Source organism: Octopus sinensis, linkage group LG6, assembly GCF_006345805.1.
Source record: "Octopus sinensis linkage group LG6, ASM634580v1, whole genome shotgun sequence".
Lineage (NCBI taxonomy): Eukaryota > Metazoa > Mollusca > Cephalopoda > Octopoda > Octopodidae > Octopus > Octopus sinensis.
Genome location: NC_043002.1, coordinates 86,600,320 through 86,620,632, shown reverse-complemented (window position 1 = coordinate 86,620,632; position 20,313 = coordinate 86,600,320). Strand labels below are relative to the sequence as shown.

The window sequence follows — 20,313 nt, the reverse complement described above, 5'->3', positions numbered from 1 at the left end:
TATATAAATTTTAGTTTCAGTGTTTACTCTTTTGAATTCATATGTATATAGCATACTTCATTGAGTATTCAACAAACTTTGGTTCACATTCTATAAAACAGCATTAAAACACCAGTTACCCATTAATAAAAAGACTAACTTGTATATGAAGATGAAAATATAAAAAGAAATAGATTTTACTTACAAGCTGCGAGAAATCTTGTCCAAACTTACACAACTGCTGTACTGAATTTGCTGTCTGGACTATTTAGTCTCTAATTAAAATCTTATATATTGTATTAGCTCAATGCCTAGACACTGAACAGCTTCTACATTTTGTTTCATTTCCTTGATACTTCCTATTTACACATGACTGGTTTATGGCATTGACCTTCCATATGCAAAGTATTTCCTTTCTTCTGCTCAAAGTCTGTGACTACTATTCTTTTGTATTTCTGATTAGTCAGATAGACAAACACTCCTTCAACAACAGCTGAATTTACACCAATTGAGTTGTGCCTGCTGACTTCAGGAACTATGCATTAACTTTATACTGGAGGGAACAAAATTAGAAATAGCGCATAATAATCTCTATCATAGCATCTACTAATTAGCAATTATCATTTCCCAGTCTGAAAAAAGAGAATGAATGGACATCTCAGGTCAGTATTAGGGTATTCAGCACCCTGGGCTAGTCGTACAGAGTGCTCTCTAATTCTCTCTGTTATGGCTGTTTGGTGAATACTGCCAAAAGCTTCGAGCATTCAAGATTCATCCATTGGTGACTTTATGGATTTCTTCCTTCCTGAGCTACTGAACCTTTTGGGTGCAGATAAATGGAGATCTCTCCATGGAGATGAATGCATGCAGCGACGTGCACCAGGAGTCGGTGCTGAGGCCAATACTTTTCCTTCTCTATATCAACGACCTGCCAGATTTTCTTGACGGAAGAGTTCTCCTATTTGCAGACGATGTCAAACTTGGCTCACCTAGGAATCAATATGACATACTCCAATCATCACTGAACCGAGCTTGAAATTGGGCAGAAGAATGGAATCTGAACTTGATCGCCTCAGAATGCAGCCATTTGCCAATAGGTTCACTATTGGTCACAAACATCAACATCTTAAGATGGTCACTGAAGAAAAGGATCTCAGCATAATGATCGATACTACTTTCAAACTACCACGGCAGGGTATCGAGGTGGCGAACAAAGCCAGAAGGAATCTTTTCCTCATCCACTGATCCTTTGCTAACCTTTCAATGGACGTCTTTTGGCCTGTATATATCACTCTAGTTCGACCCATCCTCGAATATTGCATGCATACCTCAAACTCATATCCCCAGAAAGACATTCAGCACGTGGAGCGGGTTCAGCACTGGGCCACCCAATGGGCACAGGCTTGTCTAAGCTTGCATAAGGGGAACATCTCCAATGGCTGGCATTGCCTTCACTCAAACGACGGAGGATGCAGGGAGATCTCATCCAACTTTCAACATCTTCAACGGACATGTAAACCTACCATTTGCAGAGATTTTCACCCCTGCGCCTGATAGAGGTCTTCATGGGCATGATCGCAAATTCTATCCCCAACACTTTCGTTTCAACAGGCGGAAGGCCGCATTCTCTGTCCGTATTACAGCCCCATGCATAATCCAATCAAATTCTTTGATCCCACAACTCAAGTGCAGAGACACAACTTAAAATTAATATCATGGAAGTTGATATACTTGCGGCTATTAATGATTTAGACCCAAACTCAGCATCTGTACCAAATAGTATTCCAGTTTTGCTAAAAAACGTGCCAGAGGAGCTCCACCCTCCTGTCGTGAAGGGAAGAAAGAAAAAGAAAAAGAAAAACGGATGTCCTGAAACCCCTTCAGTGGGATGTGTGCCACCAGAGGGGGTGAAAAATATGACCTCGCCGGTGGGATGTGTGCCACTGGGTGAGGGAGTTGAGGCCCCTCCCAGTGAAGGTAGGAAGAAATGTATGTTCTGCTATCTCAAGGGAGGGGCTATTGTCGGTTTTGTCGAAAATAAGATGGACAGTCAGATCCTAAGGGAACCGAATTGCATTGACAGCTCAGAGTGGCCTTTGCAGGTGGCTGCTCTGGTGCTGGAAAGAAAATAATGCAATATGATAATTGACTCGTGTGGAGGCGAGATTTTCAGAATGCTCCATTGGAACTCCCGATTTCGGTGGAAACAGTGCCTGCAAGTTGCCCGAGATTTGCTGGCGGAGGAAGTGTAGAGATTTATTGCCTCTAATTGGTGTATAAATTGTATTTTGATTGTATGGACTGTTGGTTCAAAGAAATTATATTTTTTGTAAGAGGGTCATTACTTCAGTTTATGTATTTTTGGAAAAAAAAAAATGTTTTAAAGACGCAGAGGGTCGGCGGGCACCTTCTGCCTTCTCCCATTTTTATCATTTTCCATCATAATCATCCGCTTCATTAATGTTTATGTCTAGCCCGCCAGCTACTCTGTGTAATGCCTTTATGGCAAATTTCTATGAAATAAAGTAGCTTGCTTACCAGCTGCATGGTTCTGGGTTCATTCACACTGCGTGGCACCTTGGGCAAGTATCTTCTACTATAGCCTCAGGCCGACCAAAGCCTTGTGAGTGGATTTGGTAGACGGAAACTGAAAGAAGCCCGTCGTATATATGTATATATATATATATATATAAAGGGAAAGTTTATGAAAATAAACTAAAGACAAAGGCAGGTGGAGTACAAACAAACAAATGTATTAGTATAGCCTCAGGAATAGAAAAAGTCTTTTACGTTTTGAGCCTATGCTCTTCGACAGAAAGATACACAGAAAAAAACAAGAAGAGAAACATGGAGATGTTTGGGTGTCTGTGTTTGTCCCTTCCTCAACATTGCTTGACAACCGATGCTGGTGTGTTTACGTCCCCGTAACTTAGCAGTTTGGCAAAAGAGAACAATAGAATAAGTACTAGGCTTGCAAAGAATAAGTCCTGGGGTCGATTTGCTTGACTAAAAGGCGGTGCTCCAGCATGGCCGCAGTCAAATGACTGAAACAAGTAAATGATAAAGATATATATACTAGCACTATGACCCAGTAATGCCGGGTCATAGTGCTAGTGCATGCATATACAGCTGTGTGCGTGTGCACATACATGTGAGTACTGTCCAAATCTCCGACTAATCACATACAGCTACCTGGCATTCAAGGCGTATCAGGTTTCGGGCATTTTGATTGGGTTTTGGATAGAAAATTCACAAAAAAGTCACTTCTATTGATTTTTCAATGGCTTTGCGGGGTGACTGGGGAAATGTAAAGATGTGCACGACAACCCTTGGACAGTTTTGAATGACCATAGAAGGTGCGAGCCCTCTAACTGAAAAATTGTGGATTTGTATAAAGAACACACACGCAGACATTTTGCCGTTTATATATATATCAATGTATTTGTTAGCAGGCTAGTTTCATTCATTATTGGAATCAACCAGATAGATCTATCAGGTGCAAACATGGCAGTGTGGCTGAGAAATTTGTTTTGCAACCACATGGTCTCCGGTTCAATCCTACTCTGTGGAACATCGGGCAAACAGCTTCTACTTTAGCTCTGAGCTTACCAAAGACTGTGAGTGGATTTGCTCAATGGAATCTGAAAGAGGTCCATGGGTGTGTGTTTGTATCTCCTAACCTTGACATAGCACAACTGCAATGACATTCATGTCCAATATTCTGAAAAAACATGCTTGGCCATAGGGAAATATTATCTTGAATGGAAAAAGGTGAGGGTTGGCAGCAGGAAGGGCATCCAGACAGAAGAAATCTCCCTCTATAAAACTCTATCTGACCCATACAAGCATGGAAAAGTGTTCATTAAAATGATGATGACTGTGTGCGTGTGTGTGTCAGAAAATAAAATAACAGCAACTGAATTTTGTTTTGTAGTTTTTAAACAAGAAACACGTATTATACTTTCTAATGTAAGGGAAATGATTAAAAAAGTAAATCGAGAAATAGAATAGGAACTTTAAAATAATCCAGTCCAGATCTTGGGGATGCGGCGGAACTTTTTATTATTTCATTCTTGTATTCTTCGAAATTCCGTCGAGTCATGTTCGATCGATATTTTTTTCATCCGTCTTCAGGTGCATTGTAAAGCATGTTGTTGCAAATTGTAAATGATAAAATATTCTATATTATTTACATTTGACGGATATTTGTCCTCATCTTGTTTGTTGTTAACACAACGTTTCGGCTGATATATCCTCCAGCCTTCCTCAGGTGTCTTGGGGAAAATTTCGAACCTGGATTCTCATTCCTAAGGTATTTTTCGATGTTTTTATTCTTCCCCTTCTTCTTATTATTATTCAGGTCACTGCTTGGAATCGAACTCGGAATCTTAGGGTTAGTAGCCCGCGCTCTTAACCACTACGCCAAATGCACCTGATGAAGGCTGGAGGGTATATCAGCCGAAATGTTGCGTTAACAACAAACAAAATAAGGACGAATATCTATCAAATGTAAATAATGTACATAATTCCTCATCTCTTAAATATAGTACTGGATAAAATAGTTTGCTTATTAAATTATTTCTTATTCCATAAAAATCAAGACAATGTTATGAACACTTGATAAAGATGCATTGGCAAAATAGAGCTTTGCGATGTATTGTTATGACATTTTCCTTCTGTGTTCAAATCGTGCCTTTTATTTATGTGATGGTTGGGTCTACAAATATGTCCCAGCAGAATAATGAGGTCAGTCTAATCGACTACATTCACTCTCCGAATACTCGTATACTAGCCCTGACTAAAACTGGAGGTATTTAGATCAACTCTTTACATACTGAGTTCAGACGGGGTGAGATCAATTTTCATTCTTACGAAAATCGATAATATAAAGTAATCAGTCCAGTACAAAAGTCGATTTACATTCCTTTTTTGCATCTTAGATATGAATGGAATAATAAATTGCAGAAGATAAAAACGCCTTATTTTGAATTCAGTACGAAAGCATGGCGCACAATTGTGTAATGTTGATATTCGATCGATGCTGTCTTTACTGAATGTTAAATCACGTGTCATAATTGTCGGGCAGCCATGATGGTGGGTGGATGTCGGCTCTGATCGACTTTCTCATACTTTTTCTCATAATTTGTTATTATTTCTGACAATTTAATCTCATTTAAGCCTGATGCGTTACACTATATTCAAATTCATATTCACATTTTTCTTTTCCTTTAGGACGGACTAGATGACAGTCCCGACCTTTTAGGCGGTGATCAGAACAAGGTAAGCACTTCTGTTCATTTTACACCATTGTTATTGAGGATAATTGATTGATAAACTTTTCCTGTTCAGTTTATTTACAACCATTGTTTTTTACCGTTTCCTTTCAAGCGACAGTAAACGGGCCGTTCTCATGTTCGTAACTTTTATCAGTGTTTTTCCGAGCATCGCCAAGTCTTCGTTACGAGTGTCATTATTTTCACTCCCTCTTTCGTTTTTTTAAACTCGAGTATTGTCAGTCATATATTGATGTTAAACAATTTCAGTATTATTTTATGTAATTTATATTAAATGCAGTTTCGATTCTTGTTAGTACTGAATATAATTTTTTATTTACACCCCCTATATGTGATATATAATGTATTTGTCCATGTGACTTGTCTAACTGATATTGATACATAAATAAATAAATAAAAAGGAAGAAAATTAAATGATAGAAGTAGTTTTATCCCTCGTCAAAATACGGCTCTAAAGTTTTCATTAATTTCAATGCAGTGAGGTTTCCATAGTTTTATTGAAACAAAAACTGGACGTTTCGTTGAATTAACTGTAAAAGCGTGTTTAGTTACAAATGATATGACATTTAATGCTGCAATTGGTTTTATAATCTACATAGTTATTAACCACTATTTGTACATAAGAAAATTAAAACAAAACTGTGCAACAATAAAATATTTCACAAGATCCACTCTATCACAATTTAATATTTATTGTACATGACGATGGTAGAAGTTTTGCTACAAGGCGAGTAGACTCAATAAATCCTTAGTTAGATACTTTAAATTACTTGATTGTGTGATTCGAATGTAGAGTTGACAGTTGACTTGTTTGTGACACCCCGATTAAGTAATTGAGTTCACGGTGATATCTTCGTGTTTGTAAGTTATACTTCATGATACAAAAACAGTTATTTGTTGCGAGTAATCGTTTCTTGGTCCTCCAAATTCTCAACTCCCGTTACGTATATTAAATATTCTTTATTGCTCATTATTCACTTCAATATGTAATTTAAATAACAGTGCGATTTTCGAAAAAATCGGAGATTTTTTCCTTGTAAATATCGAAGTTTTTAAGTAATTGAATTATTGAGTAAAATTGGTCTTATAGATATCTGTAAAGATACTCTTAGAGCCAAAGAGAGGCCCGCTTTGTGGTCGATTGATTTGCTAGGAACGGCAATAAAATCTTGTTCATATCCTACTATGATAGAAAAGACACATGGGAAAATACAGTGCTTAGTTCATTATTTGATACACGACATGCAGGACCGGAACGCTTTTGATCATATGTTTGCTGTATCGGATCGGGTCTACGATTAAAGAACTCGTGCTTTAGATGTATGCCGACATCCTGTGGTCACTCAATTGTATGGGTTATTGAAAGAGTGTGAGACTTATTGTGAGTAAAACGGTCATACACGAGAATATTTTGTTTCTCAAGTTATAAAGAAATATTTTGTTAGGCATAATTTCGCTGAATTTTATAAATGATTTTATATTTCCTTGTGTGCTACATATTTCCCCGTAAATATAATTTCAATTATCTTTTTCTCTGACAAAAGACTTCATTCAAAATGTTAGTTTTTACTTCTCCTCAGTTACACGAAAATGACGAACAAAATCATAAGGTGGTTGCTGTCACCCGATTTTCTCTTTCGGGAAAACTAACAACGAAAAGCCATTACTACTTCTTTCAGAAGTAGATTTTTATTTCGGCTTTAGTGATTTTTTTTTTTATTAAGTCCTTCCTTCGAAAGTTATACTAGAGTTTATTACGAATATTTGTATCAATCCGGTGGGCGTAACCCAGTAACCTGCTCTTCAAATCTTTTCCGGTTTGATGCTCTTTCCTTTTAGTTCTTAATTGGTTATTAACAAGAATTCGCCATTGTCTTAAGACTATTATAAATAATAAAACCTGTACAGCTGTCGGAGAATGTAATTTAGAATTTGATTAGGATTCGATTTATTGGTTAGCATTTGTTTCGTCTACGCATACTATACTGATGGTCCCATTCTGATCAATATACATACAGGCACGTTCGTGTGTGAAACACACACACATAGAATGACTTGAGTGAAAGTTGAAACGACGATATTTCTTTGCAACGCCCCCTTGTAACGAAAATTCTTTCATCGTTATATGGTTAGGATGATGACTTGGTATCCTCCATGCTATGTTTTTTTAAAAAATTTGTTTTGTTTTGGAGATTCATCGATTAAGCTTGATTTATGGGTTGCCCAAATTAAAATTTTCGGTTTTCCTTTTTAAGATTTTATTTAGCTTTTGTCAGATGAAAACTAATTGCCTAATTCATGCATGATTTTGTTTACTGAACACCGAACTCAAAGAATTGATGCTCTGGGTTTATTGCAACATCTCAAATGTCTACAATTGCCTTAGTACATTTTGTACTTAAGATTTTCAAATTTTTAAAGCTCCTTCAGCCTGCCAATTTAAAGCAGAGTTTGGAATTAGTCATCCCATACTTCATGACAGTGGTAAAGCTTATGGAATTGGTGTGTGCAAAAATGCTAAGAAAAAAAAAATTGGAATTTTGGGGAAAAAAAAATTCCACATAGTGTTCTGTTATAGCACCAGGTCGATCTTGTGAGTGAATTTGGTAGATGGAAGCTGTGGGAAACTTATGTCCCCATCACAGTGATCCAAGAAAAGAAAACCATTAGAATGAGCACCAAATTTAATGTGCTGGAGTTTTGTTAAACTAAACTCTTTAAGGCAGTGCTCCAGTAGGGCTGCTGTTAAATGACTGAAACAAGTAAAAGATGAAATTGCAATTTCTGTTGTATGAAACACAATACTTAAAAGGAAAGACAAAAACAAACTATCTTTCCCTCCAATCCAAAACTCTACTCCACATCTCTACCCATTAACTTTGTATACAATATCTCTGTAATTGAAACTATTACACTCAATGCCCATGTTGTCTCCATATTCTCATACACACGTTTGTATATACTACCTCTGTAAACCAAACTGTTTCATGCAAAATTAAACTTCTCTTGAATTCACACTCTTCTCTGTCTATCCAGTTCAGCAACTTTGGTTGCTAAAGTCTACCCTGTGATAACATTTGAAGGATTTAAACACAGGGATTCTTGTCTTTATTAAAATCTGTAACCATTTTCTTATGTCCTTTACTGAAGAAGACCTACTCTTGCTAACTTTTCATGTTGTACACCTACTTAATCTATATTCCTACTCGGTGACCATCGGGATGAATTTTGTAAATTGAGATCCATCAGTGGTTTTCTCTCCCATGTTACACATTAGAGTTCTTATGAACTTCGACAAACAACTTGACATCAGTTGAGCTTTCATGAACCTCATGGCAGATTTGTTGTCCCCTCTACCTAATACCTACTAATTGCTGTAGGTATTTTCAACTCTATCTTACCTCTTAACTTTGAGGCTAATCATCTCTTTAAATTTCCTTTTTGTACATTAACAGGCTTTTGGTGTTATTACATGTTATGCATTTACTCATATCAATTAGCAAACTCTCTTTCCTTGCTTTTTACATATAGTTTTCATCTGCAAGCAACTTTGATACATCTCATTAAACCTTCACTCACTCCATGAACTGAGACCTTTGAATCATGAAAACTTATCTTGATCTCATTCAGCAGCAACACACATCACAAGTCAAGGACATAAACTTATACCAGATCAAGTGATATAACAGAGTTGTTAGTGTTGGTTAGAATGCCTCTTCTGTGCTTTGAATTCAAATTCTGATGATGTTAGCTCTGCTTGTCACCCTTTTAGATGGAACTGTAAGAATGTCTCACCAGATGTCTTTTGGAGTTTGTTCTGGCACTTTGCATTTTGAATTAAAATCCTACCTTGACCTACCTAGTTTTAGCCTTAATCTTTCACCTGGTTTAATACCATCACTTGGCACCTTGGGTCCTTTAATGGATTTCGCTGTTGCAAGCATTTGAGCAAGGTCTCTAGTTTGAAGCACCTTTCTCCTTCTTTACCACCTGTCTTGAAGGATTTGTAAGTGGTCAAAGGGAAAGAGGTTTGGGACAATTGTACCACAATACAGCTTGTATACTGAAGCAAAGGAGAGAGTCTGAACATTGATGCTTGATATGCTAGAAATAACAGCCACATTCACTTCAACCTATATTGTATTGATTTAAAAAAGATCACCTCAGAGAATGGAGCCTGAGTACACTGTTCCTGAAAATAAAATGGTTTGGATGTTTGGAATGACTTTCATTGGTCAACTTGGGACTAAACAACAACAAATCTCATCCTGTTTAACCATCCTTTTTTGGTGTGTGTGTTTATTTCTATAATTAATTTTGGATATACCTACTCTGTATAGTCCTTATCTAAAATTGACATATCAGCTTTTCTTTTTTCTTTAGGTTTTACTCATCTTCCTGATCTCATACTAAGCATTGAATTGTCCCAAAACTTTTCCCCAGAACAGGGAAATCACATCCATTATATGGTTATGATTCTAATTGCTTATCTGTTACAATTCCTGCTTAAATGTCTGTAAGTAGATATCTGTTTGAAAAATGAAGGCAGGAAAAGAGTTGAATTCTAGTAAGTGAAGTGTTTAACACAGGATTTGAAGAGTGTGAAGTGAGACATTGTAGAGATGGTCATCGATGTTGCCTAGCTCTGCTACTGAAGTCCTGTGATCAAATGGTATTAGTTGTGATGGTGAGCTGGCAGAAACGTTAGCATGCCGGGTGAAATGCTTAGCGGTATTTCGTCTGTGTTACGTTGTGAGTTCAAATTCCGCCGAGGTCGACTTTGCCTTTCATCCTTTCGGGGTCGATAAATTAAGTACCAGTTACGCACTGGGTCGATGTAATCGACTTAATCCCTATGTCTGTCCTTGTTTGTCCCCTCTGTGTTTAGCCCCTTGTGGGTAATAAAGAAATAGGTATTAGTTGTGACCATCCTGTCTTGTTCAAACATAGTGTATATACGATAACATTACCCAATGTGTCCTTTCTTTTTTAAGATGTAGGATATAGTTTGAGGGAAATTTGGCTACTATTGGATCAGGCAATCACATTTAGGTACTTATTGGCTTGGAAAGTATGATGAGATATTAAGTTCAAAAGTAGGTGAGTGGAACACTGCTTGTTTAAGTTTGGGTGGTATATTTAATCTGATTTAATAACAAAGCCTTTGGATGCCTTTAGTTGAGTGTTTAGAACTTTCTTTACTTAGAGTATTTGCGAAGAGTTATGAAGAGGACTGTCTTAACAGCATTATAGGGCCCAAAGCATTCGGACCTATAGTATTTTTTGACAGCATACCACAGTGTACATAAATTGGCGGTGGGCCCCTCGACTCGTGGGAACTCCAGGCAACTGCCCCGTGGGCTTGTGTCATTAAGATGGCTCAGGTCATGAATATTTTTCCTCTTGACTGAGTGATGTTAACAAGAAATAATAGCAAAGTATTGCGTTTTCATTTCACTTGCATTAACTTTTATGAAAACTATCATTACGCATCCATCATGCCAGTGCTATTTCTTCACCATTTGTTCCAAATCCTTTGCAAGAACAGCTCTTTTTGCTACTATATAACGTTAAACTTCTTATATATGCTTCATATAGTCTTCTTTTTCATTGGAGAAAGGAACTTTTTTGTTTTTAGCACAGGTAAAATTCTCACTCTGAGCTTATGTAACTTTGAGAGCAATGTCTCAGTAAAATGCATGTCACCACCACCATTTTAACATTAGCTTTTCCATGTGGAGTTTGTCTACTCTGCTGTACAGTGTATCATGTTTTGACTTGATTGTTTGTAATCTCTTTCGTGAGACCTATTATCCTGAGAAATTATCTCCTCAGTAAGATGATCAAAATGCTTGTTTAACACTCCCTCCCCACTTCATAATTCTGTATTTCAATTCCTTTAAGATTGTTAAAGAAATAGCAATATATCGACTGACTTCAATTCAGTGCCCTTCATAATGTTTTTCGAGGATAGTTGAAGGAAATCAATATTGCTGTAAAATTCCTGTTGATAAACAAATCAGTTACTGAGCTACATAGCTCTGTAGGTCATATATGCTAGATTGACTCTGTCAGAGTAAATACCATGGTTTGCAGTGTTCTTTTACCATTTATACTATTGCAACAATTGAAAATACCTGGATTTCTATAGCTAGCCACCTTATTCTTCACACACCTTTCAATGTCAGTTTTTTGTGTTAGAGTGAATGAACAGTCTTTAAAAATGACCTAATTCCGTTCTCTCAAATTTTTTTCTTTACAAATTTGTAAATCCTGACAACTTAGCTTCCTCCTATTATCTGATATCAACTTCTGATGTAGTTGTGAAAGTAATAACTTTACAGATTCTAGAATAGATTAGGTTAAACTTTGAAAATTTGGACACACTAGGTAAAAAGTTGTTTAGCCTAATCTCTGCCCTGGCAGACTTAAAATTAGGTGTTCAAGCTGTGATCATCCCTTTTTGTATTGCAAGAACTAAACTCTTTAAGATCGTTCTCTTTCTAAGACAGTAGGGTGAGATTTGAGGGCAGTTTAGCTACTATTTCTAGAAGGTTGAGCAGCTGCACTTTGTTGGTTTGTGTGTAAACAGTATTGTAATTTTGTATTTAATGGAAGAAATAGAAAGCTATGATAGTTTATGAGAATTTGGAAATTGATGAGATAATATTCTGCAGACTAAATCAATGTTATCATAGCATAGAAGATCTACTGACAAATTGATCATTCCTCTTCAGCCATTGCAATTATCTTATTGTTTTGGTGTTGTACATTATAGCTTAAATATAGGCATTCAACCTTATGTAAAGAATTTCAGACCAAAGGAATTCAGAAATACCTAAATGTATTCAACCATTATTTGTCACATTTGAAATGGAATAACTTATTGCCTTTTTGTTTTCTATTGGTTGGTTGCTTATATTGAAATCAAGTAGCTTAATCTAATTCTCAAACTGTCACCTGAAGTTAAAGTGCAGTGGTTTTTCAGAGTTGCCACCACCACTACCCCATCCTATAGTCTCTCAGAAGTTTTCCTGATTATGAACTTTTGTCACTAATCTTTTGTAACATCAAGTCACACAGATAACAATTTATCAACTGTTTAATGCTAAAAATCACAAGTCAATAGCTTAAGATTTAGATATGCTGTGTGTATATTGTTTTTGTTAATTTTTTTTACCAGCGTGTAACAATTTAAGCCTGTCTCTGTCCTGTGTGTGTATTTGCAGCCATGTAGTTTCAGGTTTGGTCCCACTGCATTACATCTTGGGCAGGGTCTTCTACTATAGCATCAAATCAACCAATGTCCTGTGATTGGACGACTTGATCCACACAAACTGAGAAGAAATCCATTTTAGATGGGTGTGTGTATGTATGTATATATATATGTATGTATATATATATATATATATATAATAGTATAACAGATGTTAAATTATATATATATATATATATATATATATAGCCATGCTACATGGCAGTGAAACATGGGCCGTGACTGCTGAGGATATGCGTAAGCTCGCAAGAAATGAAGCCAGTATGCTCCGATGGATGTGTAATGCCGGTACTCACATTCGGCAGAGTGTAAGTACCTTGAGAGAAAAGCTGGACCTAAGAAGCATCAGTTGTGGTGTGCAAGAGAGACGTTTGCGCTGGTATGGTCATGTGGCGAGAATGGATGAAGATAGTTGTGTGAAAAAGTGCCACACCCTAGCGGTTGAGGGAACCTGTGGAAGAGGCAGACCCAGGAAAACCTGGGACGAGGTGGTGAAGCACGACCTTCGAACTTTAGGTCTCACTGAGGAAATGACTAGAGACCGAGACCTCTGGAAGTGTGCTGTGCGCGAGAAGACCCGGCAGGACAAGTGAGTCCATAACCCGTGGCCTTCTACATGGGATGGAGCCAGCCTACGTATGCATACCTTCCCTTTTTGGGACACAAAACTCTACTTGTGAAGACGTGTTGAGGCAAGTGAGGATCAGAATCGAAATCGATCAATGGAAATTGCGGATGTGTTACCAGTGCCGGTGGCATGTCGAAACTCTACTTGTGAAGACCCGTTGAGGCAAGTGAGGATCAGAATTGAAATCGATCAATGGAAATTGCAGATGTGTTACCAGTGCCGGTGGCATGTTAGAGAACTTTCCGTTTCGCGACCGTTGCCAGCACCGCCCCGTTTCGTGTCCGTTGCCAGCCTCGCCTGGCCCTCGTGCCGGTGGCACATAAAAAGCACCATCCGTTCGTGGCCGTTTGCCAGCTCTGTCTGGCACCAGTGCGGGTGGCACGTAAAAAGCACCCACTACACTCACGGAGTGGTTGGCGTTAGGAAGGGCATCCAGCCGTAGAAACACTGCCAGATTTGACTGGGCCTGATGAAGCCTTCTGGCTTCACAGACCCCAGTAGAACCGTCCAACCCATGCTAGCATGGAAAACGGACGCTAAACGATGATGATGATATATATATATATATAATAGTATAACAGATGTTAAATTATATATATATATATATATATATAATGTATATCATTTAACATCTATTTTTCCATGCTGGCATGGGTTGGATGATTTGATGGGAGCTGGCCAGCTAAAGAGCTGCCCAGACTCCATGTCTGTTTTTGGTATGATTTCTACAGCTGGATACCCTTTCTAATGCCAACCACTATACAGAATTCTGGGTGCTTGTAAGCAGCATCAGCATGGGTACTTTTATGTGGCACCGGCACCCATAAGCCTGCAAGATTAGGAATGCTCAGATAGGGATGGATGCAGGGGACATGCCTGTATGCAAGGACAACCATAATTTTACTTAGCTTGACCTGTCTTCTCAAGCACAGCATGCGGCCAGGAGTCGTGGTCCCCTGTTATTCCTTCTGTGAGGCCCAACTTTTGAAGATCCTTTATCATCACTTCGTCCCACGTCTTCCTGGGTCTATGCCTTCTTCAGCTAGAGATCAGCACCTCTTGAGGTAACTATCTTCATTCATATGCATTATATGACACCTCATATATATCAAATGAATGTGTATGTGTGAATGCCATTTTACATGTCCTCTTTAACACAGTGTAAAGACATGGTTTTTTTTTTTTACAGTCCTCAGTAAGCAAAAGTAATATAGTTTCAGCTTTTGATAAGACCAGTAGAATAACCATACTTGGAAATGGGTAAAGTGTTAGCAACAGGAAGAGAATCTAGCTATAGAAAATCTGCCTCGACTAGTTTTGTCCAATCATTGCCAACATGAAAAGGTCAACGTAAAAACAAGAACTAACATCTATATATGGGCATGTAGCCAAGTTTTTTATGAAGTTTTCTTCTTAATCATGAGATTCTTGGTTCAGTCCCACTACACAACACACCTGCCATAGTCTTATGAGGAAAATTAGGTTGATGGAAAGACTAGAAGCCCATTAGATGGACTGGAAAGTCCATCGTGACCAATGCCAGTACCCCTGACTGGTTCCCGTGCTGGTGGCACGTAAAAAGCACCATCCAAATGTGATTGTTGCCAGGCCCGCCTGACTGGCTTCTGTGTCAGTGGCACATAAAAAGCACACACTATACTCTTGGAGTGGTTGGTGCTAGGAAGGACATCCAGCTGTAGAATCATTTCCAGATCAGATTGGAGCCTAGTGCAGCTGCTGGCTCTCCAGACCTCAGTCAAACCATCCAACCCATACTAACATGGAAAACTGATGTTAAATGATGATGATGATTATTTCCAATTTCAAAGCTCACAAGTCAGACTTTGGGTTAAATGTTATTTCAAATGTTAATTTAATATATGAAATAATCTGCTTTAAGAATAATGAATTTTATTTGATAATCTGGAACAGTCATTGACCTCATCACTGGAGGTGGGTAAAAAATTATTACTGAAATATATATTTGATGATTGGAACAAGAACTTGATGATGCTGTAATTTTGGTGGGTTTTTTTTATATATTTTTTTTACATCTAATCAGTCAGGCTATCAGAAGAAGAAATTCTTTTATGAACAACTCTAGATTGAAATATTAAGCTGTAAATTATATTTTGTATCTCCATTTCATGGGCTTGGTTGGAATGTCAAATGAAGCCTGCTCTTGTAGAACATCAAGTTGTTTACCTAATAACATGTATACCAGGGTATGTGATGAAACCATGACAAAAGTTTTAGACCTATTAATGTGATATGGGCTTAGAATATTGTGTAAATATGCAGACAATGTTAAATATTAGAATCTGTTTTATAAATTTTGCACATAAATAAGCTGCAGATATGGTTGTGTGGTTTTGGGTTTCACCCCCTGAGTGGCACATTGGACAAATGTTTACTATAGCCTCAGGTCAACCAATGGGTTATGAGTTAAATTTGGTAGAAGGAAACTATAAGAGCCCGTCATGTTTGTGTGTGTGTGTGTGTGTGTGTACACACACACTCTGCTCTCATTCAAAACAGCAGCTGCATGCTGGAAGAGGCCTCATGATAGACCCCACTTCAAATGACTGAATGTGATTAAGATCTTCAGAGATCTTGGAGGGTGCAGAGGGTCTGGTACGGGACTGGTGGATCTGGTCAGCTCTATGCATAACGATGCCTCTGGGGTCACTAACTTGGAATGACTCCTGCCCCATCAAGCAAGAGCATGAAGCAAAGAAGTGAAGTAAGCAGATATGCGACTAAAACTTTGGGTTAGACTAGCATGCAGAATATGAGCCAAATAGTATATAGAAAAACAGTATACTATTCAGTGATTTATAGGACGTGTTTTTCAGCAAAATCCTGGAATAATTACCTAACAGTGGGACTCTGAAGTGAAGTGCAAGATTGTATAATGTTTCTACAACTGTTATGTAATTATTTCAGCATTTTGATGAAACAAGTGTATGTCCTATAAAACATTGATTACCAAATCTGTCTTCTATATTATATACACACACACACACACACACACAATGTATGTATGTACATGTGTGTGCATACTCATTTCAGTCATTTGACTGTGACCATGCTGGAGCACCGCCTTTAGTCGAGCAAATCGACCCCAGGACTTATTCTTTGTAAGCCTAGTACTTATTCTATCGGTCTATTTTACTGAACTGCTAAGTTACGGGGACGTAAACACACCAGCATCGGTTGTCAAGCGATGTTGGGGGAAGACAAACATATACGACAAGCTTCTTTCAGTTTCCGTCTACCAAATCCACTCAAAAGGCTTTGGTCGGCTCGAGGCTATAGTAGAAGACACTTGCCCAAGGTGCCATGCAGTGGGACTGAACCCGGAACCATGTAGTTGGTAAGCAAGCTATTTACCATACAGCCACTCCCTCCTATGCATATGTGAATTTTTTTTTTTTTCCATGTCTTCACAATGACCTTGAGTAAAATGATGATGTGTTTGTGATTGGCAGTTTTATTGGTTTCAACATAGGAAGACCAGTGTAGCAAATACTTTACTTGAAAACAAATAGTTGCAAAAAAAGTGTATATGGCTTACAGATTACTGCCTCAGTAAGTGTTGTTCAGCCCTTGCCAACTTAAAAAATGTGAATGTAAGAATGAAATGATATACATTTGGATTAAGATTTCTAGTCTGTAGAATCCTTTTATGTAACTTAAATAATTAATTTTTTTTTTCTATTCAAATATGCTTTCCAGTTTATCACAAAAATATTGAAATCTTATTAGTTTATATACGAATCTACAGACGGAATTAATTATTAGAAAATGGACAACAAATGGATCAAAATCACTACATCAATTACTTTTTCTTCACTTTTGATCCTGTTGTTCTCAGAAGTACAGACAGAACAGCAGAATAGAGAAGTAACATGTAAAGCTTGCTAATGAGGGTGCCTATGTGTGTTTGTAATAGCAGCCAAATTTCTTTTAACTTAACATCCTATCATCTTATAAAAAAAAAAGTAGTCATAGGCGTAGGAGTGGCTGTGTGGTAAGTAGCTTGCTTACCAACCACATGGTTCCAGGTTCATTCCCACTGCGTGGCACCTTGGGTAAGTGTCTTCTACTATAGCCTCGGGCTGACCAAAGCCTTGTGAGTGGATTTGGTAGACGGAAACTGAAAGAAGCCTGTCGTATATTTGTATATATGTATATATATATGTGTGTTTGTGTGTCTGTGTTTGTCCCCCGCAACATCGCTTGACAACCAATGCTGGTGTGTTTACGTCCCCGTAACTTAGCGGTTCGGCAAAAGAGACCGATAGAATAAGTACTAGGCTTACAAAGAATAAGTCCTGGGGTCGATTTGCTCGACTAAAAGGTGGTGCTCCAGCATGGCCACAGTCAAATGACTGAAACAAGTAAAAGAGAGAGAGAGAGAGAGAGAGTCATGTCTATTTGAAGTGAAATAGTTTGCTCGAGCAGAGCTGACCTGGTGCTAAACAATAATTTGCTATATTTCACCTCAAACAATGAAACATTGTAGTATGTTGGGCAAGACTAAATGAAGCATGGCTTGTGGTTCTTTGAACCACTCCCAAATATATGATCAGTAAAATCTATGCTATAGATCTGCTTGATTGGAATTGATTGGAGATACATAACTACAACAATATTAAAAACTTATACAAAAATATAGGTCATATTATGAGTTGATTGTTAACTATTGTTTGTCACCTTAGTAAACTTTAAGCGCACAAATACTCTGATGTGAAGAGTTTGCTGAAAAGCTAATCTCTGAGTTAAGTAACAAAACTATCTGATGTTACTTCTGAAATGTTTCAACTAAAATATTTGACAGTGGTTAAAGGCTTAGCTTTTTCTGTTACCTAGCCTGTCTGATCAAACATTGTAATTGTGGTTTTCATTACAGTGAGTTTAATGTGCAAGGATCTATTTCTGCTTTTGACTAACCCAGATAAGCTTATTTATTAGTGACACATACCTATAATATTTAAATTTGTGTACTTTTCTGGCTTCTGAACTTTGACTGTTTAAATCTCCTTGTTCAAATTGGCGCTCATAACTAAATGGATATGCTCTATAAATCTTCAGAAAGTAGTTTTCTTTGTTATGTTTTATAGTTTTTCATTTAAAGTTTATACTAGTTGGGTTTAATTTTAGATTTTGCATAGGGGAAAATCTTTTTAAGGAGAAGGTTATAGGCTTTGTGAATGTAAATGTATGTGTTTGTTACATAGTTGTAGACATGACTGTATTGTTAAGTTCACCTCACAGCTACATGAGTTTCAGGTTCAAGCCAACTATGTGGCACCTTGGATAATTGTATTCTGTTTTAGCCTTGAGTTGACCAGTGTCTTGTGAGTAAAATTTGGCTGAGAGAAAACTATGTAAGACCATTATATGTATGTATACATATGTATTTGCTTTGGCAAATGAATGTACCTTACTTGAAAACAAATGTTAATATCAGGAAAAGAATCCAGCCATAGTATACTACCTCGAGACGTTTTGTCTTGCTTATGCAAATATGGAAACTGGATATAAAAATGATGGTAGTGCCATGGCAATTTATGGCCACAAAATAAATGTCAATAATTCTATGTTGCCTTCAGTCAGTATAATAATATCTACACTATCATAGAAAGTGAACTTCCAAAATATGTAGCATACTTTTATAAGAGTGTTATGTTAGTTGAAGTAGTCCGCTCTTTTTAATGCTAGCTCTTGTGTTTAAGTAAGGTACTTTAATGCACATCTTCACACACCAAGCCACTGCTGGATATTTTGTTTCTGTGCTGCATAAATGTTACCTGTTTAAGCAGTATCATTGTGAAGACACACACGAGAGACAGGCCAAGGAATATTTGTGCAGTAATTATTGAAATCAGACTGAAAATATTGGACCTTACAGATAAATATCAGAGTAAGAGTTAGACAACAGGTCTATACAACCTAGGCTAGAATGGATAAACATATATTAGATTGTAATGAGGATTAACCCTTTCATTACCATATTTCTGTTGAGATACTCTGTGTTTCTTTCAATTAATTTTAAATATAACAAAGAATTATTAAAATAATGTAGTCATCATTAAGCTAGTGTTAGGAACAAATTGTGACTAAGATTTGGTGGAAGATTTTAATTCAGATCTTTTGAAAACGACATTTGTATTACGGAGCCAGAGGCGGTTTCAGGCAGGTTGGTATCAAAAGGGTTAAGCTACTGGAAGAGACAGATTAACTTAGCCCCATGTTTCATGCTGCAATTAACAACCTCACTTGATTAGCATTTTTGCTAACAACTGAAAACCTACCTCAAATAAGCAACTGTCTGTCCCGTTTAGATGCATGTTGCCATTCCTAGCAGGAGTGAGGTTCAGTGGTAAAAAAAAGGTGTTAATTTTCATTGGGGATGTAATAAAACTTTAAAACAAACAAATGATTGGTATTTTTATCCTCTGTGAACTGCATTATTTTGGCAGTGCATCCCTAAAAAGAAAGTGGTTATAACATGTATGTCATCTTGATAGAACTCATCCACCATGTGTTGCAGAATAACATAGAAAATAGCAGCAATAGTGGTAGTTAATGCATTATTAATTGTTGGTGTTGCTGTAAGATAGCATAGGTGTTGTACACATTGATAATTTGAACAATCCAGAAACGTCTGTTAAAAGTTTAAATAACACAGTTGAAATTATGTAAGCTGTATTTGAGAGGGAATTTAGTCTTTCAAGTTGCAGCTAAATGTAAATGATTTAGCTTAAATAATGATTTAGCTTCACAAGTTGACAAATATCAATGTGCAGCTGTTGTCTTTGGGAAATTTGTTATACAGATATGTGTCTAATCTGGCAAGATTTTTATAACCTTATTTTCAAAGTGTTGAATATCTCCACGGTTATTTTGTTTAGTTGCATTCTAGCTCAGCTCACATTCACTGATAGTTCTCCACACAAATTGTTTTCTATATGTGAACTACTTCATGGACAATACATACAGCATTTAGTTTTAATCAATATTATTGATTAATATAAACCAAATGTCATATTTGAGTAAACTAAAAACCTTATGAAGCTTGTCCTTATTGTTTTCTAAACATAAGATTTATTTATTGGTTCATTTTTACA

General features: G+C 37.1%; 1 protein-coding gene across 2 annotated transcripts in view; it reads left to right on the top strand.

Moving 5' to 3' along the window:
* LOC115212897 (sorting nexin-6) overlaps window positions 1-20,313 on the top strand; it is a 77,447-nt gene that overhangs the window by 18,564 nt on the left and 38,570 nt on the right. Inside the window, exons 1-2 of one of the 2 annotated variants that reach the window (XM_029781696.2) lie at window positions 4,978-5,073; window positions 5,212-5,259. In XM_029781696.2, the coding sequence (XP_029637556.1) occupies window positions 5,068-5,073; window positions 5,212-5,259 (54 nt within the window). In that variant the 5' untranslated portion in view covers window positions 4,978-5,067. Of the gene's footprint in view, window positions 1-4,977; window positions 5,074-5,211; window positions 5,260-20,313 lie in introns of those variants that run through there. The other variant, XM_036504127.1, reaches the window with a different exon arrangement.